At 36.1% G+C, this 27,594-nt stretch overlaps 1 protein-coding gene across 12 annotated transcripts in view; it reads right to left on the bottom strand.

Annotated features, from left to right (window-relative positions):
• CFAP20DC (CFAP20 domain containing) overlaps positions 1-27,594 on the bottom strand; it is a 206,763-nt gene that overhangs the window by 51,120 nt on the left and 128,049 nt on the right. For 9 of the 12 annotated variants that reach the window (XR_006719461.2, XR_006719463.2, XR_006719462.2 and 6 more), the window contains 2 exons: positions 23,334-23,711; positions 4,544-4,747 (listed from right to left, as the gene is read on the bottom strand). Coding sequence is in view for 5 of the 12 variants with exons in the window: in XM_045505328.2 (XP_045361284.2) it covers positions 4,544-4,747; positions 23,334-23,711 (582 nt within the window). In the remaining 7 variants the exon portion in view is untranslated. The remainder of the gene's footprint in view (positions 1-4,543; positions 4,748-23,333; positions 23,712-27,594) is intronic. The other 3 variants (XR_006719465.2, XM_045505329.2, XM_010968306.3) reach the window with 1 other exon arrangement.

Here is a 27,594-nt window from a genome sequence, read left to right as displayed (position 1 = left end):
GATGAAGCTGCTAGGAATTCTGGGGTGAGGGGAAAGAAGTGAAGGCTAAATAAAAGAACAGGAGGTAAGATAATCCTGCCATGTTAAAAGATAAAGGCAATATTTTTCTGTTGTTATGGAAAACCTATGAAAATGGCAAAAATGTTGCAAGGTTAATCAAGACCATAAATAACTAGTCTGAGAACCTTACCATATGCTTGTAATTTTATTAAGTGCATTTTGCCTCGTTTTTCTCCAAATATTATGCTCTGCAGTGTGCCATGTTGATGGATGCATGCGAGGATTTTTTTTTTTAAAGCAAGCTGAGGAGGCTTATGTGCTTGATATTAGGTTACAGGAACTGTTAACTTGAAGGAATGATGGCTTTGGGGCATCTGCTTACAGGGTAGGATGCACATGAGGCATGCTTTTCTTGAATTTGGGTTACAGGTGGGACAGAGAAATAATGAAATATTGAAATAGTGAGTTTATTTGTAAAGCTGTGAAGGGTCAGTCTGGATTCCAATGGTTAAGCTCACATCAAAACAAGCACAACAGAACCTCTGCCCACCGTTAAAGTCCTGAGTGGTCATAAAAAGGGAAAATATCCTAGGAATCTTTTCTGATCATTCAAGTGGCCCTTTGAAGAGCCCTTTGGGGGAGAAGCAGATTGCAGTTAAGAGCAAGCTTATTCTGTTGGGCACGGGGCACATGCATTCTCTGTACTCACTCAATTCCCACCATGCCAACACGAGGAAGGGCCTCTATCATTCCCATTTTATAGGTGATGGTGCCAGCAAACAGTAGAGCTGAGATTTGAGTCCAGGTTGCCTAATGTAAAGTCTAAATTCTTTACATCTTCACATGAAGCAGGTTCCATTAATAGCTATTTCTTTTCCTTAAAAAGAAACCACCATCACCACCACCACCAGACACAAACACACATATACACAGACATACACACACACACACACCACCCTCAAGACATGGTTTTATGTTCTTGCCAATCAAAATCCCTCACCAAAATAAAATTCACTTAAGAATCCATTAAACCAACTCCTAGCTCTTTTCCTAAGTCTGCCTAGAGCCCATTTTCGAATAAATCTCACGAGGGCTACTCCTAATACAACCCTCCAAAATTGATTACTTGTAGCCTGGTTTCCACAGAAGTTGTAAAGTATTGTTTTAATTGAATTTGGTTCTAAGTTAGAAACTTTGAAAAATTTGTCTGTCAAAGGCCAATGGATTTCTCAGTAGGCTAGACTTATTTAGCAAGAGATGCCTACAAAAGCCAATTTGGTATGAGAAATATGGTTACATTTGATTACTCTTTTAAATGACTAATTTATTATATCTAAACACCTTTTAAACAGTACATATTACTCTGAACTGTATAGATGCTGAGGAAAGCAGAGAAATCAAAGCTTATAGTAAACATAATAGATTTTGCTAAAGACTCTTCATTTTACTCTGCCTAAGCTTCCTGGTTTGACTGCACCTTGTATGAAGTCATTAGGTAAAGATGCTAAACTGAATGTGATCTGCCTAAACTACTCCTTTTAAAACTACTGGTTACAAAGCCTTGCCCTCAAGGGAGATTTTTCCTTTGTGTGTATATTTAACACCCATTTATCAAATCTTGAATGTAAAATATTACCTGCATTATTCAGGATTTATTTAAGCAAAGCACAGCTAATGTTTACTTTGGAATTCTGATGAAGCTATCTTATTTTAGAGTAAAAAAGGAATCTTTTAATACTATTAATCAATTTACTCAGCCAACAAGTAATAACCAGCAGTGATTGAGTGTGACCTCCTGCCAGGCTATGTGCTCAGCGTAGTCCTGTCTTCAAAGAGCTCACAACCAGGACTCGAGGCCATTGATGATAATGGTCACCTGCATGTCAAACTAAATAGGGGCTGGGGCATTATGAAAGGGCTTTTTGCAGGAAAGAAGTAAGATCAGATCTGGGCTTTAGAAAGATCACTAGTGTGAGTAACAATGGTGATAACAATGACAACTAACCTTAATTTATTAAGTGCTTATTATGTCTCAGATACAGGGTCAAGTGCTTTACAAGGCCACAGTTTGAATTTGAACCTCGGTAACTTGACTTAAGAGCAGATGCTCTTAACCATCAGGCTAGGGTGCTTGGACTAGAGGTACCTTGGTATTAGGAAATTGTTGAAGGAATTTAGATAAAAACTAGTGCCAAACTACAGCATTAGATAGAAAGGGTTAAAAGGTAAAAAGGAGAGAGGATTCTCAGGATTTGGAAACCAATTGGGTGTGGGGAAAGAAAGAGTGGGAGAAGTGGAGATGTCTTCCAAATTTTTGGTTTGAGTGTCAGCATGGATGATGCTGCCATCACTGAGATACAAGAAATGCAGGATATCAGTGTGACAAAGTTATGTCTTCTTTCATTTCTTCTTTTTCATTGCCCCTGTACAACTTCTAAAGAGAAAGTCATGAGCTCTCAGAAGACCAAAGTGGTTCTTATAAATTGCTCTATTTAAACCCCATGTGAGTATCAAGACGCAGAGTTCATTAAGGAATGCAATTTTCCATTTGGTGATAGTTCCAATATTGAAATAGACTAAATTTGATGCAATAATAAACATATCTGATGAATACCAAAGGTGGGCTTTTCAATTATACTCTCTCTAAAAAAAACATGGTTTTCAATTTCTCATTTGGTCAAATAGAGGAGTTATTAAGTTCATTATCAATGGTTATTTTTGGCTATGTACTTTTAGAGCGAAGTAGTTGTCATGCATGAGGACTTCAGTCCTCGCTAGAACAGGACAGTGATGAGAACACGGTATCCAGGGCAACCAGGAGTTCAGCCTTTCCAGTCCATAAATAATCATTTCTTAGTTTGCCCTTTGTAATGCTGGTCTCCGAGCTACAACATGACAGAATGAGCTTGCTCAGGAGGCTACTGTTCTCTTTTTTACTTTTGGTTTAAATGATTGCTGAGGAATATTTTATAAGAAAGGCAATATTCCAGTTCCATGTCAACTGCATTGGCAAAAATCTGCAACTTACTCTTATATTCTTAGCTCTGGCTACAAAGATACTCTGAGTAACCACCACACTGGGGTATTTTTGCTAGGTAGGTAGATACAGTTTGGCACCAAGTCTGTTCTGCATACTTGATCATTCAGTTTAATGAAAGCACAGTTAAGTAAAGCAAGAGAAACCTGGAGGGTAGGCAAGGTGAGAATAAAGACCACCAAGGAAAAATGAACATACCTGCCACCCTTTACCCGACCTCCTTAGGGCCAGTTTGAATTCCTTCTCCACGAAGACTAGTAAATTCTCTCCAGAGCAGAAATCTCAACTTTGGCTGGGTATCAGGGGCATTCATTTGACAATAAAGTCACATACTAAGAAGTTACCAGATCATGGTGGTTAAAAGCTCAGACTTAAGAGTCATGCCAACCCAGCTCTGAATCACTTTATTCAAGAGCCTCAATTTTTCATCTGTAAATCGTAACTCAATAGTGCTTACCACATAGGATAGCAGTAAGAAGTAAGTTAGAAAACACATGGCCTAGTGCAAGGCCTCTGAGATTTCTAAAATCTACAAAAATGTTGGAGACCTGGAAAAAACTGACTTTAAAATAGAAAAAGAAAGCTGCAAAATTAATAAGTATTTAATAAAATACTTAAAATACAACTTACCATTGTCAACTACACTTAAACTCAACCTTTATGTAATTTTACACAAGCAAGAATCAAAGTTGCACAATTTTATATTTCCTTTCAAAAACCATACAGTAAAAACTTTATATTTACTGTTGGATGAAAGTATACTTTAATATGTTTGAGCTGATGTTGAATGTAACCTTATAAGTAAATGTTCTTTGGGCCTATGGAGATCTTAAAATGTGTCTAGGTGTTTAAAGAGATGGTAGCTCTAATTACCATTATTATAACAATGATTTTATTATTCTGCCTCATGACATTTCTTACGTTGTACAAGACCGTTCTGGGGATATTTCTGCTCTGTCTTTCCAATAACCATAGATCCTTGAGGAAAGTAGGGAGTGAGTCAAAACACTGGGCTCTGCTCTGGGCTCCACCACTGACCAGGTATGGAACCTTGGGCCTAGGGTTTAGTTTCTTCACCTGAAAAACAGGAAGACTGACCTGCCCAGCTCCTCTGCTGGTCTACAGTGAGAATGAATGGGCCATACTTAAAAGTGCTTTAACTGCATAAATACATGGGAAAATGTAAGCCACTGAAGCATCAGCAGCATCTATCATGGCCCTTAGACACAGGGAGGAGTCAGCAAACATCTGGTAACTTCTCCAGAAGATTCTTGTCTGCCTTTCTATCCAAGAAATATGTCGTATATCTTCCTTTTTGTTCATTCATTTAACTGATATTTAATTAACAAATATTGAGCCCCTTCCACATGCCAGTGCTTGTGCTAGACGCTGTTTTCATTTGGCCCTAGTTTTCCAGGGCAAGGCTGTGTTTTGTTATAAAGAAGTTTGCTCCTTGTTCCCTGTTTAAGGCAATAAACAAAAATAAATGCAAAGCCTCGGACTCACAGGTGGCAGGCAAGAGTTCCAGGTGGTTGTGTCATCACTGCTGGTGCTTATGCTGACATTACAGTTGTCGACCTGGGATGCGCTCAGGCCATGGGAAGCCCCAGCGTCCTCCAGCTCTTCATTCTGTTGCCGCCGTAGGCTTGCCAGCATTTGCAACTCAGATTCACTCATCTGGCTGGGCTGATAGTTTCTCCAATCATATTCCTGACCAAGAGAGAAGAGAGTAACAGAACAAACGGTCACTTGGCCTTTTTTAATTTTATGGGCTAACAATAAATACTATTTCACACCCTTAACCCCTTCAGTCGCTCCCCATTGACAGAAGCCCAGATCCTGAATATGCCTTTATATGGTGCCTGCCCTACCTGCCTCACCTCGTCTTTTTCCTTCTGACACGTCAGCCACAATCCTTCATTCAGGTCTCAGAAGCATCCAACTCATATTTGCCTTAGTGTCCGTGTTCCACATGCTAATTCCTTGGTGCCCTTTAGGGACTAAATTATGTGTTACTTCCTCAGGGAAGTTTTTTCTGACAACCCAAAACTGGGTCAGTTCCTCCACATCATGTGCTCTCATAGAATCTTAAAGTGTTCATTTTTAGCCCTATCACAACTGCAGTCACGTAGTTGGTTTTGGAGTCCACAGGTAGTCTGTGAATGCTACAAAAGCAAGCACCATGACTGTCTTACTTCCATTGTATTTCCCACATCTGGAGTCCAGCCAGTATTTGAGGACTGACTTAACAAAAATTCAAAGCAATTTTTTAAAAAAAGAGAAATCACTTTCCATAAAAAGTCCAGTTTACAAGAAAACTGATGAATTTCATCACTATGAATGTTATGATCGAATACATTTAACTCACAGTAAAATGGAAAATGACCAATGCTGTTAAAAATCATCAAATAAAATATGAACTTAAGATGGGAACATGTAAGGTTTGAAAACCAGGACACCTCACAGCTACCATAAATACTTATATTGACATAGACTTCACCATATATGTAATCTGTCAATACTGCTACTACTACAAATCTTTAGAGGCTAATATAAATATTATTCCAATGTATTGGTATGGTGTATAGAATTTTCAAAATCTTTCCTTTCCCTCTAGCCTAAACCAAATTTGGTAGCTAAAGTTAATTTCAACATTGCAAAAATGTTAGTACCACAAATGAATGAGCAGTGTGATTTACATCCAGGACTGGTATATAACTTAAAACAATCTTGAAATACCTTTGTACATATGGGAACACTGGTTGTGCTCAAAAAACTTTTTTCCGTAACACACCAGAATTTTTAAGATACTCAAATCTCTACTCATTTTTCTTGGAAGACCCTTTGAGAAAGCTACTGCCTTCTTTTCTGCCTCAAAGGGATGTAAAAATTCAAGAAAATATAATTTTGAAAAAAAAATCTTGGCATTTCTATGACATTAAAAGCTTTTTAATAAAGCATTATCATCATTATCATAATTTGGGGGTGATGAAAGCTTGTGATCTAATAATGTGATGTGGAGATTTTTCTGGAAAGTGGCCAGTGGAAACTCACTTAAATTCTTACAGTTCATGGCTCCAGCAGCTTGGCACCCTGAGAAGTCATGCCATCTTTAATATGAGATTTCATGAGTATTTAATAGGCTTTGAGAGTTCTTATGACAAAACAGATACCGTAAGAAGATGACAAAATTCATATCCCAAAGAAAAACACTGAAACAAAGGAAAATAGAAATAATTCAAATTCCAAAGAAATAGGGGAGCAATAAACACTGTCATTAGAGAAAGATAAATCAACACGACAATGAGATACCATTCACATCCACTAGGATTGCTGTGATACAAAAGATAGACAGTAACAAGTGTTGGTAAGGATGTGGAGAGATTGAAATCCTCATATACTGCTGGTGAGAATGTAAAATGGTGCAGCCACTTTGGAAAACACTTTGGTGGTCCCTCAAAATGTCAAACATGGGCCACGTGGCCCAGCAATTCACTTGTAGGTATATATCCAAGAGAACTGAAAAGATACGTGCATACAAAAACATACACAAATGTTCATAGCAGCATTATTCACATGATAGCCCCAAAGTAGAACAGTCAAATGTCCATCAACTGATGAATGGATTTTTGTTTATGCACACAACAGAATATTAGTTAGCCATAAAGAATAATGAAGTACTGATGCATGTCACAACATAGATGAACTTTGAAAACATTATGCTAACTGAAAGAAGCCACAGACAAAAGGTCACAGATTGCATAATTTCATTCATATGAAATATACAGAAAAGGCAAATACATAGAGATAGAAGGTGGACAGGTGACTGCCCAGAGACTGTGGGCAAAGGGAATGGGGAGTGACCCCTAGTGGTTATCGGGTTTCTTTTGGGCATGATGCAAATGTTCTGAAATTAGGCTATGGTGGTTGAGAAAAAATCTTGTGAATATACTAAAAACTCCTGAATTTTATGGCATATGAATTATATCTCAATTAAAAAAAAGTAGTTCAATAATCAGATATGAAAATAAGGTAAGCCACTTGACTTTGGGCTCAACAGTGAACAAGTGACTTGCTGTCCTTCAGTTTTTCTGTCAAGAAATGGAACTGAACATTCTAACATATCACATAGTTATGTTATTTGTCTTGCATTTCCTTTTACAATGAAAAAGGAAATTTTATTTTTATTTTCAGTTTTTCTTAAGAATAAAGCTTTAATATGTACTTAGTATGGTTCATTCATTCATTCCATTTATTTATTTATTTAATTCACAAGCTTGAGGCACAACCCTAGGTGTTGGGACATTAAAACAAGAGAGAATGGGGCAGTGGTTAAGCCACACTGATCTGAGTGCAGGCCCGAGTTTCACCATTTCCCAGCTATATGTGATTGGGCAAATTACTTAACCTTTTTGTGCCTCACTTACTTCATGGAATCATATACCTCATGGGATTTTTGATGGACTAACTTGAATCATGTATATCAAATGCTTAGCACAGTACCTGACAAACAGCTACACTAAGGTTCTCTAAACTCATGATTTGTGCCATTATCAGAAACTGTTTGAGTGTGTACCTTCTAATATATGTTTATATATAAACACATGTACAACTATATTAAAATAGTATGTATAGTATAAAACATACACACAGACACCATATAAGTTAAAATGGTTGAGCTTAAAAAAATGAATGGAAATAGTTTACGATTTTTCTTCCTGAAGCCCAACTGATTGTTTTTGTTATGCCTCTTCTGGGGTGCATATATCCCTCCTGGGAGACCTCTGAGTTTGTCAAGCAATACATATGCTCCCTGTTATTATTCTTTCCTCTCATTTTCTCTGTCCTCTTTCATCCAGTCTTTCATCCATTCTATACTATGCTAGGAGCTGCAAGTATAAGAAAATGAGACACACCTCTGTCCTCATGGAGCTTACAGTCTAGAAAGGGAGGCACAGCAGGCATTATAACTCAGGGTATTATAATGGACCCTGATCAATACTACAACGGTGATATGACTAAGAGGCTTGAGGAAGGTAGCTCAGCAGTGACTAACCGCCCAGGAGAATCAAAAAAAGCCTCATGGAAGTCTGAGGTGGCATGTGATAGTAACTCAATTTGTTGACAGATGGAATGAGTGGCCTTCAGAGGGAATGAACTCTCTCCACCACTGGGAATACTGAGACAGAGGCTGGGGAAGTAAATACCTGCCTGGAATATTGCAGTAATCTGCAGTGGTGGGAAATGGATTGATTGGTTCCTTAATTTATTTCACAAATATTTACTGAGACCCTATCATGTACCAGGAACTGGTGGTGCTAAGTTTGCTTTGAACTCTATATATTTCCATGATTTTATTTGATACAATAGTAAAATATATTCTGACAACACCCTGGAAGGGGCAGCCAAAAATGAGCAGAGGTAAAGAAGTGACTTTTTCCTGGGTCATGAATAGAGCAACTGGTGGCAGAGGCAGGTAATTAACTTAGTCTCTTGATACATTCTTGATTTGCAATCTCTTAAACCATTTCAAAATCACCAGAAAGGCTAAATCATTTATTAATTTTTTTAAAAGAAGGCTTTCATTAAAGTCTTCACGTTAACGTGGACCTCAGCACAAGATGTGATCTAACTAAATTATGCACCTCCTGAGAAGCAAAGTGTCTTGTGTAATTCTATCTCTGAAAGGCTCAAACTGTTATGTATAACCCAATTTTGCCTCAAAATATCCTTGTAGGAAAGAGGGGAGACATCATCAATCAGATTTGTTTTAGGAGCGAGGTAATGGGCTCAAGGCTATATAATAACTCAGCTGTGCTCAGATTCTCAGGCAAGTCCTTCCCTCATAAAGCCATTCAAGTTGTTCGTTTTCAATAACCTTTTTCAGACAATTTTGGGAGCCTAAGACAGTGAAGTTACAAAGACAAGTATGATGTGGCCCCTGCTTTCATGGGCTTTACAATCTAGTAGGGCAATTAAGAGCTCTAAAGAAATGAGTATAACATAAGGTATTATATGCCGAGTTATAGTATTCATAACCGCATAGAGTCTTAATAATGAGTAAAAGGAAAAACTGGTAACTCCAGCAAAATGATAAAAGACAACAAACTAAAATAACCTTTTAGCTTGATGTCCTTCACTAATCTGTCGTCTCAAGATTTTAAGACAGAACAGCTTAACTGATCAAACATCTGTCTATAGAATTTGTGAGTGTCAGATAAGAACCAGTTCTACTGAGTTGTGACATAAGGCTGAGTTTACAATGCTGGTGTGGAGCCAAAATGAGGCACGGCCACGGGTTACTAAGATTAGATGACGAACCTCCTTCTATTTTATATGGAGCGGAGAGTAATAGAACTGGGAGAAAATTGGGTCATTATTCTCATTCTGGAGCCTATAAGATCTCTGAGACTCTTTCTGAATCAGGTTTGCATTGTGACAGTGTTTGACATCTATGGCATAGGGGACATCATGATGTAAAAACCTCTTAATAAAAGGTCTAACAAATAAGTCTTGCCTCTTTGTATTCTTTTAAGTTACACCAAGACTCATAAGGTGCTACTACAAAGGGGATGGTAGCTGCTATAACAGAATATAATATAAAAGGCAACATGAGAAAAGGGAGATATACCAAATAGTCTGGCATTTCAGAAAAGAAAGAAGTTACTTCGTGTAGGATCAGTCAAGGATTTACGGAAGAGACGGTCTTTAAGCTGGGCCTTGAAGAATAGGAAAGGTGATATGGAAGCATATTCTAAGCATCAGGCAGGAAAATATGGGCAAGGTAGAAGTATGGAGCTTATATTCACAGAAAGCATTGTATACTCATAATAAAGTTTTTGAAATAAAATTAGTAATACTGTTCCAAAGTAACAAGGATGGAAATACCCAGAATTTAATCTAAACCTTATAAGACCACACAGCTTCCACTTCTCTGCCTAAATTATGGTAGAAGTCTAGGATTCTACCACAAGACAACATTTTAATAACTCCCAATGGAAACTACCCAAATGCCCATCAACAGTAGAATAGATAAATAAATGGTGTGAGAGTCACACAGTAGGACACTATACAGCACTGAAATGAGTGATATATTGAATCTCACAAATCAAATGCTAAGTGAGAGAACCCAGACACCAGAGAACATACACTGGTAAAACTAGTCTTGGGGGTTGGGGGAGGTTGTGAAGGAATAGTGACTGAAAGGGAGAGTGACAGGGAGGGAGCACAGTGGGACTTTGGGGTGCTGGCATTGTTTTCTTTCTTGATTCAGATGATGGTCACATGGGTTTGTTTACTTTGTAAAAATTCATCAAAGGGTATGTTTATGATATATGTACTTCTCTGTGATCAACAGCAAAGAAGTCAGATACTCAAAAAGATTTCCTAGGAAGTGATTAGTCATTAATCATGGCACCTTATTCTGGACTGTCTCACTGGGAGGAAAAAGCAGTTTTAAAATGTGGCTGGGAGTCAGTAAGACTGGTAGTTTCAAATCTGTATTTATTAAGAGTTTTCAAGCTGTAATTTGAAAGTTTGGGAAGTTTTTTTGAACTTCAATATGACAGTGAGAAAAGCAGAAGTCCATTTTCCAAAACTGATTTTAAACTTTCATTGGCATTTTTAATCTGAAGATTAATCTCCTCCCTATTGCTATTTGCAGACAGTGTTTAATTTCTACATTGACATTTTTAATACTAATAGCTGATGGTAAATCAGTGTTCTAGGGTATCTCTTCTCCAACTAGCACTCCTTGAAGACTTGTTTCAAATTCCTGAGCTACTTATCCCACACAAAAGTTTGCCCTGATTCACTGGGGACACAGGTCCACTAACAGTAGGAATGACGAGAAGACAGAAGCCACAAATGTGTGACTGTAAGTGACACATATTGAGCACATAACTCATTCACAATATATAGGAGCTTTCAGCCTGTGTCTTTACCCTGCAAAGAGATAAATCAGAACTTAAAGATCAAGTCACAGTACAACTTGAAAAACTTTGCTAAATTTAAGGGATGCTATGTCAACTTTTGCAGCATAAATCAGGAGCCAGTCTATTCAAAAGAACCAACTGGTCAGAAACTAGATCTTTTTTTTGTCAACAGCGTTCATATGGGCCTAGGCTTAACTAGACCCAATGTCACATCTGAAATGTCTGTCACAAAAATTTCGACATGTGACCTGGAGACACTTTATAACCCCTGACTCAATTCATTATCCATGCAGACTAATATCTTAAAATGTCTCAGGTAGAGATTTCTTGGGTAATTAAATCCAATAGTGGCAAAATTCCTCACAAAGAGATGGCTTTCTATCTTGTAAATATGTGGCTCTCTTGTTTTGTTTTGTTTTGTTTTGTTTTTCACAGAAGGATTTAAAGAAAAAGATCTTTATACTCATGTGCTATAGTTGTGTAGAACTTTTAATCCATGACCTAAAAAGAAATACACTTCCATACATTTTGTACTGGTAGTCAGTTTGCCAATTTTCAGACAATTATCTGACTAATATAGCTGAACTCTTCTTATTAACCTTAAAATGAGTTGATAAACAATTTATAATTTTTCCAGCATCTATCTTCTGAGATTAGGGTACTTTCTGAGTTTAACAATAAACTACAGACTAGAAGGAGTCTAGTAAAACCAACTTGAACATGTTTTAATACCATACTCAAGAATATGCCGTCTCCAAGGTGATTGCAGCCTTGTACACAGGACAAGCATAGTAGTCATTCAATTAATGGCAGTTTAAAATACTATTTAAAGAACCAGGAGGAAAACAATTACTGAAATTGCCTACAGAGATGAAAACAGCAGAGGTAAGCCAACTGATGTTTCTAGAGTGGGAAGATGATAACTTTAAGTTTTAACTGTTTTAGAATGTCACACTGGTTGTAATACATTAACGGCTGCTATACCAACATGTGTGCGTGCTTCTGCACATTAAAATACTGCAAAGCTTCAAGTGGCAATAGAATTTAAGTTGCCACATGATCACAGATTTTTTTCAGTGGTCTTTAACTGAGGGTGATGGTCCAATGTGGTGGAAGGTGCACAGGCTTTTCTGGCCAAAACCCCCAGGTTTGATACTCCACCTTGTCACTTATTAGATGTGAAAAAGCTGAGCCTCTGTCTTTCCTTGTCTGTCAAATAAGTTAAGGCCTTTCATGAGGGGTGAAGATGGAGACTGGAGATAGTGCAGGGTACCTTGTAGAGGGCCTGGCATGTGGCAAGTACCCCAAATCCTTAAAATCACAAACAAGGTTCTTAATCAAAGACCTTGATCTCAATGTGCTTAGAAAATATTGTCAGCCTAGTGCCTCTTACATAAAGTAGGAAAATGGCAAGTCTGACATGCTCCTCTTTAAAATTAGGCAAACCAAGATATCAAAGATGGATTTCTTCCATAAACATTTGACTAGTAGGATGCTTACCTTAGCATTAGAATATTGAAGAACTTACAGTGAAATGTTATAGTATATTGATTAAATAATGTATTTTCTTTGATTCATACTTCTGGTAGTCTCTTAATTTTTGTCAAGTCTTTCTAACGACAATTTCTTTCTTTTTTTTTTTTAACATTTTTTATTGATTTAAAATCATTTTACAATGTGTCAAATTCCAGTGTTCAGCACAATTTTTCAGTCATTCATGGACATATACACACTCATTGTCACAACAATTTCTGAAACTTCTCAGAATTTGAAATTGCTCCTCTTCGTCAGAGTAACTGGCATATTTATTTGCATAGCAACTAGCTACTCAGAAAAGGAAGTATCAAAATGTCCTAATAACTTTTGCAATTCCACATCATCACCTGAATTTTAAACCATAATTCCACTTTAAATTACTTTAACATACATCAACTTGAGACCATCTTGCCTTGGTGAATAATTAAATTAGACACTACATGCAAAGAAAGTGAAAGAAACAAACCACACTGTAGCAGCAGCAGGAGTTTCGACTGAAAAATATTCAAAAAGAAAGCAGAAGGCTAGGAGCAAGTCCTACCTGGAAAATTTCTATGACTAATTCAAATACTTTTACTGGTGACACAAATATTATTTAATCACCAAATTCTATAGCTTCAGCAATATTCCCAGTAGTCCACTGACAGATAAGACTGAGATAATGACCTTGTTTTGTCACAGACAAGGAAAGAGTACAGTTTCAACAAAAGATCAAATATCAGACCCTTTTCCAAAGACGATTAACTGGCAGGAATGTCCAATTTAATAAATGAAACTTTCTTCTCACAGTTAACACTGTGGTTTATAAAAATGCTACTAGTCCTGCCCAAGTTCATTCACTCCATCAGTCATGAAGCTACACATCTACAATTTAGCTCTGGGAACATGGCAGGCATAAAGAGCATAGTCTCTGGGGAATGATTGCAGTGACACCACCACATCTTGCTTCTAAATACTTTTCTCTTTTCAGTGTATCCTTGAAAAAATTTCAACACGTTACCTGGCAGAAGTGACCCATTAGTTCACTCTTATTGATTCAACTATAAACAGAAGACAGGAACTACAGATAGTTATTATTTTTTGAACAATCTCAATAATTAGTTTCTAGAATTTGACTGAATTTGAAACGTTTGCTTTAGAATACCAGGCATACTGGTTTACATTTTTAACTACTCAGAAATAGGTACAAGAAAATATTCTGTTGGATTATGTGCTAAGTGTTCTACAAGTACTATCTAATTTAATACTCACAACAACCTTAAAGAATAAGCATTACTTTCTCCATGTTTACATATGATGTAACTGAGCCTCAAAGAGATTAAGAAATATGTCCAAGGTCACATAAATAAAAAGAAGCAAAGCCAGGCCTCAAATCCAGGTCTGTCTGATTTGAGCTGCTGCTCTGAACCATGGTGTCCACTGCTCTTGACAGTTTTGAAGAATGAAAATGTGGATAGACATGACATAGAACTCTGTTTGGGGAAGGCCCTGATGGTGGCAAAGGAGAAGGCTCAGGGCAGAATGAGGCCAGTGGGCACCTGTGGTGGAAGCTGCCAAATGAGGGACAGTCCCCTGAAGTGAACCTGCTCAGTTGGGCCAGGGTGATGGACACCTGTATAGTACATGGGGCAATCTGACTCCTAGCAGGTGTTTTGCAATATTCCATTGTAGCTGAAGCAAGTCAGGGTCAGAAAGACTTTTATGAATTCTTCAAACAATGGGGTATTGTTGGAAAGACAGATGAAAAGGCACACTTGAGTGGCAAATTCAAAGAGAGACAGATGGCTTCCCTTTGAACAAAGAGTATTATATACCCTAGAAAACGCAGAAATTTGTGTAATGGAATAATACCTTTAAAACTCTAAAATAATTTACAAATTCATTTTCCTCTATGTTTGTTGAGCATAAATTGTATTGAATAGTAACCTTTTATAACTTAAAAAAATACACATGATGATAGATGTTTACTACTCCAATGCTGGGTTCAAGTTCATCAAGGAGGCAAGGAAAATAATCTTTTTTTTTTTAATTACCCAAAGGAAATGGCTTGATAATCAAAGGAAAAATTTTCTTACATTATATCATGGTCTAAAATATCTTTAAAAGTGTCTTTTCATAATTCAGTTTTGATTTTTAAAAATGGAAATGTGAAAATTAAACTCATAAGTTATATATGATTCACTTTATAATTATTTTCCCTATAAAAAGTCATGTCTTTTTTTCCTAAAGAGACTATCTGAATTTGTAATTGGTAGCAAATTTAGCCATTCTTATGAAAATAACAGTTCTTCAAGAAGCTCCAACTTTTTCTGGAACCACAAAGACTGTTATATATGTCTTGTTTGTTTGTTTAAAGATGCACATAATGACACTGCAGGTTTAAAATGATTCATTCAAAATTGTTTGAATGCAGTTATGCATGCGGAAAAGTTTAATTACCAGCTATCTATACGGTTGCAATATTACCCAGAGGGCCGTACTTCTTTCTTAATTAAAAATATTTGAACTTAATAATGGAGAACTCTATTAAAGTATGAATAAAACATTGCAAGAAAGAAGTTTATCAAGCAGTTAGCAAATCAATTTCATTAAGTGTTCCTTAAGAAATACTAGTACTCTTTCATTTCAGGAGGTTAGGAAGAAAATTTTCCTGTACCTCCTTTTCTAAGAGCCTTTAATTTTCTTTGTCATAAAGTCACTTCATACTTGCACTTTGCTAGAGCACAGATTTTCAGAGGGATATCCACTTAAAATTCCTGATTACAATACCTTGATGCCTAAGTTGATGGTTCAGATATGCCCAGTCTTCCACGACCCAGTAAATGACATGACCATCTGCCAGGCTGCTAAATTCCCAAATCTAAGTGTCATTCTTAATTCTGCCTCTTTCCTCTTATATCCTGTCAGTCCTACCTCGCAATCATTCCAGTAACCTGCTACTTCTCTTTATCTCCACTCTGAATTATCAGAGTAATGTTTCAACTGCCTTCCCTGCTTCTATGCCTAGCCCGTTGTATCAATTCTGGACACAGCCAGAGGAGACTTTTGGAATGGAAAGGTCATCGCTTTGCTTTAAAATTTTCAAAGACTTACTGTTTCATTTGGAATAAAGGCCCCCTCCTCACCATGTCCTTCCTGACCTTCCATAATCTGGGCCTGTTTACTTCTCTGATCTCCCCCTCTTCTACATTCCCCATGCCCATATATGTCCCAGCTACATGGGCCTCCTATGTTCCTCAAAGATGCCCATCTCAGGGGCTTTGTATCTACTGATCCTGAGGCCTAAAACATTATTCCCTGGTTCTTTGCATGGCTGCCTTCATCTTAAACTTTACACCTCAGCTCAGATGTCACCTATTCAGTCAGATATCTAAAGTACCCACAATTCTGCTGAACTCTGCCACTCTATTACATCACCTTGTTTTTTCCTTCCCAAGTCTTTATCATTGTTTATAATTATTTTATGTACTTGTTTGTTTTTTGTCTGTATCTTCCAACAGATACAGATAGACCCTGAAGAGAGAGGCCTCATCTAACTTGGTCAGTGGATCTCTAGCACCTGGGAAAATACCTGACCTCATAGGCTCTCTCCAGAAGAAGAGATGCTCTTATTTATCCAGAAGTAGAACCGGAATAGCTGTATACCATCACCTAGAGATCTTTTATTTTAGAAACCCATCTTAGGTGGTAGAAACTCCCATATAAGTCTTCATACATGAATTACAATGCTAGCCAGCAAAGGTAATTTCATACCCACATTCATATTAATATTGGATGGACTTCAAGTTCCTGGATAATTCTCAAAATTTTCTTCTTGCATCAGGCATATTTCTTATGAGTCATATCAGTAGCATCCTTCTAGGCCTGACTGAGCTCATCATGTCTGTGTTAGAATGCAGTAGTGGGGCCACACTACTAAGTATTAAATCTTAAATATATTGAAAGAAAAAAAAAGTTTCCACTTATATGAAATCCATTTCCTGAGGCAATTAGGTAAGAAGAAGAAATTTTAAAAAATCCAGGTTGGAAAGGAAGTAGAACTATCTCTAGTTGAAATGACATGATCTTATATACAGAAAATCCTAAGGAATTCACAAAAACACTATTAGAACTAATAAATGTTCAGCAAGGTTGTAAGATACAAAATCAATTTAAAAATCAATTGTGTTTCTATACACTAGCAATGAACAAATAAAAAATGAAATTAAGAAAACATTTATATTTACAATAGCACCAAAACAATATAATACTTAGGAATAAACTTAACAAAAGAAGTGCAAGACTTGTATATTGAAAAATATATAACACTACGGAAAGAAATTAAACACACAAATAAATGGAAAGACATCCCATGGACTGAAAGGCTTAATATTATTAAGATGGCAATATTCCCCAAATTAATCTATAGATTCAAGGCAATCCCTAACAAAACCCCAGCTGTCTTTTTTGCAGAAACCAACAAACTGATCCTCAAATCCATATGGATAGGCAAGGGACCCAGCATGGCAGAAACAATCAAGATACGAAAGAAAATTTAGAGGATTCATACTTTCTGATTTCAAAGTCTAGTACAAAACGATAGTAATTAAGAAAATGTGGTACTATATAAGGATAGACACATAGATAAGTAAAATAGAATTGAGAGGTCAGAAATAAACCCTTACATGTATGGTCAACTGATTTTTAAAAATGGTGGTGATGCAATTCAATAGGGAAAGAATAGTCTTTGAATCAATGGTGTTGGCACAACTAAACATTCATATGCAAAAAAATGTAGTTGAATCTCTACTTCTCACTACATACAAAAATTAACTCAAAATGGATCACAGGACTAAATTTAAGAGCTAAAACTATGAAAGTCTTAGAAGAAAACAGGAGTAAATCTTTGTGACCTTGGGTTAGGCAACAGTTTCTTGACATAATTTCAAAAGCACAAGCAACAGAAGAAAAAATAGATAAACTGGACTTCATCAAAATTAAAATCTCTTGTGCTTCAAAAGACACCATCAATGAAAAGACAACTTACAGAATGGGAGAAAATATTTGCATATCATATATCCGACAAAGAACTTGTATCCAAACTCTCACAACTGAACAATAAAAAGACAAAAAAAAATCTAATTAAAAAATAGGCAAAGGATTTGAATAGTCATTTCTACAAAGGAGATACACAAAATGGCTAATAAGCACATGAAAAGATGCTCAACATCTTTAGTCATTAGAGAAATGCAAACCAAAACTACAATGAGATACCCACACACTAGGACTGCTTAAATAAAAGAGACAGATAATGAGAAGAGCTGATTAGGACGTGGAAAAATTGTCCCCCTCCGACCCTGCCACCACCCCCATTGCTGGTGGTAATGTAAAATGGTATGGACACTTTGGAAAACAGTTTGGCAGTTCCACAGAATTTAAACGTAAAGTCCCATATGACCTAGCAATTCCACTCCTGAAACCAAAAGAACTGAAAACATATGTCCACACAAAAACTTTCACGTGAATGTTCATATCAGCATCATTCACAATAGCCCAAAAGTGGAAACCACCGTCTATCAGCATATAAATGAATAAACAAATGTGGCATATCCATATAGTGAATTACTATTCCAGCATAAAAAGCAGTAAGATGCTACAACATGGATGGACCTTGAAAACAACAAGCTAAATGAAAGAAGTCAGACACAATAGGCCACATATTATACAGTTCTATTTATGTGAAATGTCCGGAATAGGCAAATCCACAGAGATAAGAAGTAGATTAGTGGTTGCCAGAGGTTCAGGGGGAAGGAAGAATGAGGAGTGACTATTAATGGGAATGGAGTTTCTTTTGAGGTGATGAAAATGATCTAAAATTAGATAGTAGTGATGGGTGTACAACTTTGTAAATATACTAAAAAATGTTGACTTCCATATTGTGCAAATTAAATCTCAGTAGATTTTTTTAAAATAAGTCACCCCTGTGGGTTTCTGGGATCTGAACAAAAATCCCTTTGTGGAGTTAGTAAGCACAAAACACTCTTTTGAGAAAACTTGTTTTCATAGATTCTTAGCAGCAAATGTCAAGTGGAGAGAATGTCAATTATTAGAACCCTATGACAATTAATTTTCTTTTAAAATCATGTCTCTGGAAGAACACTTCATTCCCATTGAAAATTCACTTTGAAATGGGGCAGAATCCCTATGTTTTTCATAATTTTATATCCTATTAAACTGAGACTATTACATCACAAATGTGAGCCATAGATTGTAGCCATCACATGGGTTGTTAGTAAGTTTTATTAGCCTGAATTCTGACACTAAGGTCAAACCTCCCTGCACAAAAGGGAAGCTGTGCCTTTGTGCCTTATCCTCTCATCAAAGATAAAGTTCCTTCTCCCTTTTATCCCTTTCAAGGGATTGCTCTGTCAGTCTCCTTAGCTGTAAAATGGAATAGTAATATCTCAGAGGGCTCCTGTGTAGAACAGACATGTGTCCTGCTTGTGCTTTGTAATATGCAGCGAGCAGCTGTAAGAAGGGTCTCTTGAAATAACCCAAATGGTTTCAGGAACTGTCTTCTCCTAAAAGCCTCTTAAATGAAGAGAATGGGTGAGGGGAAGTCCCCTGCTCTCTCTCCAAACTTTGGTCCCCTTCTTCCTCTCATTATTCTCTGGTATTATCAGAGAGGACTATCTTTTAGGCAGTGTACTTTGCTGGCCAGGTACTTAAAGTCTGTTTGTGCCTGAGGCTCTCAAGCTGATTTTCATGCTCCAGTTTTATTTCTATAGAGATATAAAAAGATGGAAAATAAACAATCTTTTGGATATATAGCATGACAGATTCTGCCTAATAGAAGATCGTGGCAAAGAAATTAGGGGGAAAATGAAGTGGACTCTTCTCAAAGATTTGTTTTGGTTCTGTTTTCGGCAGCCCAGTATTGACTACAGTCAAGTGAAGCAGTGCTGTAGAATAAATTTGTAAGGTTGGTTTACTAGCTGTATTTCAATTATCAGCACATCCAAAGAAAAAATTATGGTAAAGTAGGACAAGAACAGTTTTCTAAGGCTGAATCATGGAGAACAGAAAATCTGAATAGACTGGTAACTTGTAAAAAGACATTAATCAAAACATTAATCAAAAACCTCTCCCAAACAAAAGTGCAGGACAAGATGGCTTCACAGGAGAATTTTACCAGATATTCAAAGAAGATTTGATACCCATCCTTTCCAAACTCTTCAAAAAATTAAAGAGGAGGGAATGCTCCTTAACACATTTTATGAGGCCAACATTACCCTCATACCAAAACCAAACACAACACACACACACACAAAACTACAGGCCAATATTTTTGATGAACATAGATGCAAAAAGCTTCAGCAAAATATTAGTAATACAGCAATATATTAAAAGGATCATATACCATGATCAAGTAGGACTTATTCCAGGGATGCAAAGATGGTTCAACATGCACAAATCAATAAACGTGACATATCACATTAAGAAAACAAAGGATAAAAAGCATATGATCATCTCAATAGATGTAGAAAAAGCATTTGACTGGATTCAACACCCATTTTTGATAAAAAAATCTCAATAAAAATGGGTATAGAAAGAACATACTTCAACATAATACAACTCATATATGACAAACTCACAGCCAACACCACATTCAGTGGTGAAAAACTGAAAGCTATCCCTCTAAAATCAGGAACAAGACAGGAATGCCCACTCTTACCATTCTTATTCAACACAGTAGGATAGAATAATTAGGCAAGAAAAAATAAAAGACATTCCAGTCAGAAATGAAAAAGTAAAACTGTCACTATTTGCAGATGACAGTATGCTCTTTGACATATATATACAGAAAATCCTGAAGATTCCACCAAAAAACCATTAAAATAATAAGTAAATTCAGTAAAGTTTGCAGGGTGCATTTCTATATGCCAACAATGAGCTAGCAGAAGAGAAATTAAGAAAACAATCTCATTTACAATCACACACACACAAAAAATATTTAAACATGGAGGTGAAAGACCTGTACACTGAAAACTATAGGACATTGTTGAAAGAAACTGAAGACACAAATAAATAGAAAGATAATCTGTGCTCATGAATTGGAGGAATTAACATTGTTAATGTTACCTAAAGCAATCCACAGATTCAATGTAATCCCCAACAAAATCCCAAGGAAATTTTTCACAGAAATAGAAAAATTCTAAAATTTATATAGAACCACAAAAGACCCCAAATAGCCAAAGCAATCCTGAGAAAAAAGAACAAATCTGGAAGTATCACACATCCTGATTTCAAACTATATTACAAAGCTATAGTAATCAAATCAGCATTGTATTGGCAGAAAAAGAGATATAAAGATCAATGGAACAAAACCAAGAGCCCAGAAATAAACCCATACATATATGGGCAGTTAATTTATGACAAAGGAGCAAAGAAAATACACTAGGGAAAGGATGATCTCTTCAATAAATGGTATTGGGAAAACTGGTCTGTCACACACAAAAAATGAAACTAGACCATTCTCACACCATACACAAAAATCAACTCAAAACAGATTTGAATGTAAGATGTGAAACCATAAAACTGCTAGAAGAAAACATAGGCATTACGCTCTTTGACATTGGTCTTAGAAATACCTTTCTAGATATGTCTTCTCAGGTAAGAGAAACAAAAGCAAAAATAAACAAATGGGACTACATCAAACTAAAAAGTTTCTGCACAGCAAAGGAAACCATCAACAAAACAAAAAGACAACTTACCAAATGAGAGATACATCTGCAAATCATGTATCTGATAAGGGGTTAATACCCCAAATATATAAAGAACTCATACATTTCAACAATAACCTCCCACCCCAAACAAAACCTCTAAAGAACTCAATTAAAAAATGGGCAGAGAAGCTGAATAGACATTTGTCCAAAAAGACATACAGATGGCCAACAGGCACATGAAAAGATGTTCAACGTCACTAATTACTAGGGAAATGCAAATTAAACCCACAATGAGATATCACCTCAAATTTGTTAGAATGGCTTTTATCTGCCAATCCCAAACTTGGCAGATGCAAGTTACTGTGTATAAAACAGAAGAACAACAAGGTCCTACTGTACAGCACAGGGAACTATATTTGATATCTTGTAATAAACTATAAGGGAAAAGAATATGAAAAAGAATATATATGTATGTGTGTAACTGAATCAGTTTGCTGTATGTATACCAGAAATGAACACAATACTGCAAATCAATTATACTTCAATAAACAAACAAAACGTATGCACACACAGAGACAAGAATGGCTATTATCAAAAAGAGAAGAAATAACAAATGCCGACAAGGATGTGAAGAAAAGGAAAGCCTGATACACTGTTCGTGGGAATGTAAATCAGTGTAGCTACTATGGAGAACAGTATAGAGAGTCCTCAAAAAGCTAAGAATAGAACTACTATATGACCCAGCTATCCCAATTCTGGGTATTTATCCAAAAAATATAAAAACATTAATTTGAAAAGATATACACATACTTTTGTTCATTACAGCCTTATCTACAATAACCAAGATATGGAAACAACCTAAGTGTCCAACAATAGTTAGATGGATAAAGAAAATCAGGTATAATGGAATACAACTTAGCCATAAGAAAATGAAATCTTGCCATTTTCAATAACATGGATGGGCCTTGAGAGTATTATGCTAAGTGAAATAAGTCAGATAGAGAAAGACAAATATTGAATGATTTCACTCATATGTGGAATATAGAAAAACAAAAAAAAAAAAATAAAATGAACAAACCAAATAAAAATAAAACAAACTCACAGATGCAGAGAACAGAGTTGTGATCACCAGAGGGTAAGGAGCAAGACGGGGTAGAGGGGAATGGATAAAGGGGATCGACTCTGTGGTGACACAAACTAAATGTTTGGTGTTGAGTGTGCTCTAGTGTATACAGAAGTAGAAAAAAAAAATGCTGTACATATGGAACTTACATGAGGTTATAAACCAATGTTACCTCAAGAAAAAATAAAAGAAATAAAGAAATATTAGTTGATGGTAATGATATATATGTCTATTACCTGTACTAAGTAACAATCCATTCTAACATGCTTAGCACATAATTGAACTGAAGTTCTACATTGTAACACATACAGAATACTTAGGACATGAAAAATTTAAAAAACTCTTTAATGTTTAAAAAAATGGAATATAAGTGTCATTTGTTCTGCATAGCCTCATTTGTTCTCTAGTTTCTAAGTGCAGCTATGGGGGGACTGAAGGAAGAAAAGCACTCACACAGGAAGGAAAAAAATCAATCTGATGGACATGAATATAGCCACCAAAGTAGCCTAGGGATTTACTCAATGACACTGTTTTACTGTTAACCTTCACTCCTATCATTTATTATTTGGGGAATGGCTGCAAAGAGACCAGAGAGTGAAGAGAATAATGATGTTTTTATGGCTCCTAATGTAGATTGTTATTGAAAATCTGTCAATTTTACTGGCAAGCCTTTGGCTCAAAAGTAAGATCTTCATTTATAATTTGCAGGCAGTGATAACTCAAATTATGAGAAGTAACTGGGAAATAAAAAATAACTATTATGATAATTATCTTTCTCATTAAAAACATGAGGCATTCTATTATCATTGGGATGTGCAAGACACTCTTTAACAGCTGCTGTTACTGAGCTAAAACACATCTAAATAGGAAAGAAAATACATTACTGATTGTCGAAATGATGAAAAATAGATACTGCTGAGAATGTATGCAAAGTGGAACAGAACAGAATGGAGGAGGATGTACTGCACACTTATGTAAAACAGAGTGAAACCACTTACAGATACTTCAGGAATCGCCTTCCACTTCTCCCCTGAAATTTCCTTTAGGGTGGTTTTGTTTATTGAAGCTGACTCTTGATGGGCTGGTAGGTGCTTTGCTTTGGCAACGCGGTCTGGAGTTTTCAGAAAGGATTCACTCCTTCTTCCAGGGGGAGAAAGGCATGCTGTAGGCACCAAACTCGCTTCAAAGTCTTTTTTATCTATCTGCTTTCCCAAGGAATTCTGGCTTTCTGATGCTCCTGCTTCTGCGTAGGCACTTTTAAGATATCCTTTACTTGTCCACCTTGCAGCCTTTTCCAGCACTCTGTCTAATGTGAACTGAGTTAACCCTGGAGGACTAGTTGTTGGGCTTGGAGAACCCTGGACACTCTGGTTACCCTACATAGAGGAACAAAGTGAAATTGTTTTGAGCTGAAACTTGTGCTGAATAAGTTATTAAGTTCTTAATAAGTTCATATCATTCCCCTAGCCTTTGATTTATGGCCACATAGAACCAAACATCTAGTTATCTTCAAAGTTTGGCATTTTTAAACAAAGTGTATGAATGACTGAACTGTTCAGTTTCTTCTTGAATGTTTGGCCATCATACACACTCAACATACAGATCACTATCTAAGGTAAAATTTCCCTTTCTGTAGAAGCGAAGTATGTGTAAAGGTGAGAGAGTCTGCTTTAGGTTGGGCACAGGACAAGAGAGGAATTTATCAAAACTTTTAGTTAGAACGACTCTGTCTGCCTGTGTGTCTATCTATCATAGTCCTGCCTCTCTTCCTTTCTTCCTCATCGTGGGCTAGGTACTGCTCTAGGCGCTGCAGATGCTGGGAACATAGTGTGTACTAGAAGTTAATCCCTGCCATCCAGGGACTTTATCCTGAAGGCAACAAGGGGTTATTGAGTGATTTGACAGAGGAAAATGTCATGATGGCACAAAACAGAAGGCATGGTAATGAGTTTGTGTGGATATTGTTTGTGGGGTGTCTGGAGTGTCTGTGGAGATAGCAGTAAGGGGAAGCCAAATAGGAGACTGTTAAATTGTAATGATCAGAAATGCTGAGGTGTTTGTGTTAATTCAATGGTAGTGATGATGGCGAGGTTGGACTGATTTGAGAGTTCTGTAGAAGGCAGAGTATGTTGTATTTAGCGACTCCAGAAAGCTTTTACATAGTGTCTGTAATCTCTAATCCTGTCACATTATGATATTCATTTCTTGTGGAGAGCAGTTGGGATTATCAGCCAACTGTGCTCTCAAGAAAAGTACCCTTGGGTCTAAGAACCTCTTCTAAGAAATAGCTTGTCTATCTGTAGTAAAGAACTGCAGAGTGTGCAGGTGATGTATATTGCTTTCACATATGCAATACATGTGGCCTCAACATGCTTTTGGATTAATTTTGTCCTATATAACATAAACATTTGTTATATGCATAAAAGGCTAGTTTAGTATAATGTGATTGAAAAACAACCACTTTTTTCCCCTTTGGTTTATCATTTAGCTACTGTAAACCTGCACAGCAATTGAATATAATTTGTCAAAGGAGTAAAGACTTCGTTATGCTATTTTCATATTCCAATCATCTGTTCATCTGTTTCTCAGAAGAACAAATACAAAATGCTTTTGATTTAACTTAATATATTTTTTTAAAAGTCCCAAATCTCTTGAACCATTTGTCTTCTGGGCTCAGAAACATTTGTTTGTTAAATATTCAATCACGCCCCAGTGCCAGGAACATCAATAGAATTTGCCTGATTAACTGTAGCACAGCATATGTACGCTGAAGATGAGAATGATTTCCCCAAGGACCCAGCACTTTCTCTGTAGAACTACGTTTCTTAAAAGGACATGCAGATGGGCATTTGGACAATAATTTCTGGATGCACAAAACGAATTGCTCTTACTGAGTTGTAATTTTAAAAAGGTAATTTTAATGACTCTTGAGGGCTACCTACTTGGAGCAGATGAGACCCAGGCTCTTTGTATCACAGCTTTAATGTTGAGTGAGTCAGGATAGAACTCTGTTTTAGCCTTTGTAAAAGTGGATGATCATATTTACTTATATTTCAATTCATTTTTAAATTCAGTCCACCGTGAAACAAGTCTTATATAACAGTCTTAAAAGTTTTGAACAAAACACATTTGCAATATTCCAAATACACTTTTGATGGCAGTTTTGAATTTTAACTGAGATAGAGTCAGCAGGAGTTTTTACTTTTGTCCAATGTTTTAGTGACTAAATGTGTGAGCTGATAGCACCTTTTAGCTGGACAACAGCACTAGCAGACAATAGAGATTATATAGGTCTATACTTTGGTTGTCAACTAAAGCACAGTTATTTGCATAAATACAGCTAAAGATATCCATCATAACAAAACGAAAAAAAAATCATCTCTTCTTTGATGACACCAAGACTGACCATTCAAACGTATCTTCAATGTCTTCACTAATAACCATCCCTAAGGAGTATTTCTACTTCTACCTCTTGAATTTTATAGGAAATTATTAGAATAATACAGGTCTTCCTGGGTGGCGAAGATAATTGATAGGGGTGACATAATGCATTTTACTAGTTTATAAACAAAATGAAAGGAAGATGCCACTGCTTCTAACTAACTTGCAGCATGCCTGATATTACAGGGACCTGGGCAAATTATGTTTGTAAACATCTTTAGCTGTAGTCAGTGATGCCTCACAGACAAATCATAGCAGAAGTTAGAGGGACTGTATGGGATGGGCAAACATCATCATGTGAATATCTGGGGAAAATGATGAGATTCCTTAAATTGTTCAAGACAAAAAAAATATTTTCCTTATAAGTTAGAGTTCATTCTCTTTTAACTGATAAAACATTTTCTTTGAAAACTCCTATTTATAACCAAATATTTACCTGCAGATATTTATCTTTTAGAAAAAAATATGACATTATTCTAAGCAGACAAAAGTTTTATAGCCTTCTTTATCTGTCTATAACAATGAAGGGCCAAATTACAGGAACCAAGGGGCCTGTGTCTTTTTCAGAGAAGAGTAGAACTTCAAAAGATAATAATAAAGATATGCAGATGTGAACAGCCTAAAAGCAATATATTCAAAATAGAATTCTCCCACTTTTTTCCAATATATAAATTGACATTTAAAAATTTTTTAAAGGCTACACAGAAATACAAGCAGCCTCATGTGGAGTAAATATCATTTCTATTGTGCCTATATAAGTGTGTGTGAGAATGTAACTCAAAATTATTAGCCAAGCATGTAGGGATGAGTGGTTAACGGTGTAACCCAGAAATACATGCCATCAAGAAAAAAAAAGACATGAAGTAGTTTAACTACTGAGTGCTAAAAAAAGTAACTTGAAAGCAATTAATACCACGAAAGCTAAGAGGAAGCACTAAAACGGTCCTTGTAATCTGTTGTTTGTAAATTTGTCCTTTGCAGGCCTCCACAGTTAGATAAAGAGACAATAGGGAAGCTTCCTAGGTAACTTGAACACTATAGGGAGTCAGTCCACATAAGTCATGTCCAAATATGGATAAGTTTTTGGCTCAAATGTTCTAATTTGGGTTGTTATAGAAGACAAACTACCTAGTTTTGCAAATATCTGATACACAGCCAGTATTTAAGGAAAAATGACTACATCTGTAGATGATGAAAAATTAAATTAGGGAAGTAATAAAATATTAATATAAAGTATATACTGGAAGCCACATTGGGAATTACGGCATAAAAAACAAAATATAGATACAATAATAACATACTTTTTTTCTTTCAGATGCTGCAATTGTATGAAAGGTACTCTGTTTTAACAGCTTTCCTAAGATAATTCATTTACATGGAAGTCTTGATTTTATAACTCACTACAAAATATATTTCCATAGTGTGCTTTTCAAATAAGAAGTACAACTTCAAAATTAATTGACTATCAAGAAAATTACTACATATGTCTGCCTAAGGAATAACATATATAGTAAAGCAAAGACTAAGACAAGAGAATATGCAAAAAAAAAATCATACTTTTGGGGCTTTCACACTAATAAAGATCTCAAATGTGAACTGATTATTAGGAACTTAAATTACAAAGAAAATATATCACTGATTAGCCTTTACTATCATATGTGTATTTTTCTCTATCAGAACATGATTTGATTTTGCCTAGATTTTTGCTACTGAATAGATCTAATTTCCCTTTAAAAATACTCAAACGGTCTAACATCAGATAAAGGCTTTTAACTACAAGTTATAAACCCCAGCACAATAAGTAATGCAATTATTACT

Source organism: Camelus bactrianus, chromosome 17, assembly GCF_048773025.1.
Source record: "Camelus bactrianus isolate YW-2024 breed Bactrian camel chromosome 17, ASM4877302v1, whole genome shotgun sequence".
Classification (NCBI taxonomy): Eukaryota; Metazoa; Chordata; class Mammalia; order Artiodactyla; family Camelidae; genus Camelus; species Camelus bactrianus.
The sequence above is the reverse complement of the archived record's forward strand: the minus strand, read 5'-3'. Positions and strand labels throughout refer to the sequence as shown.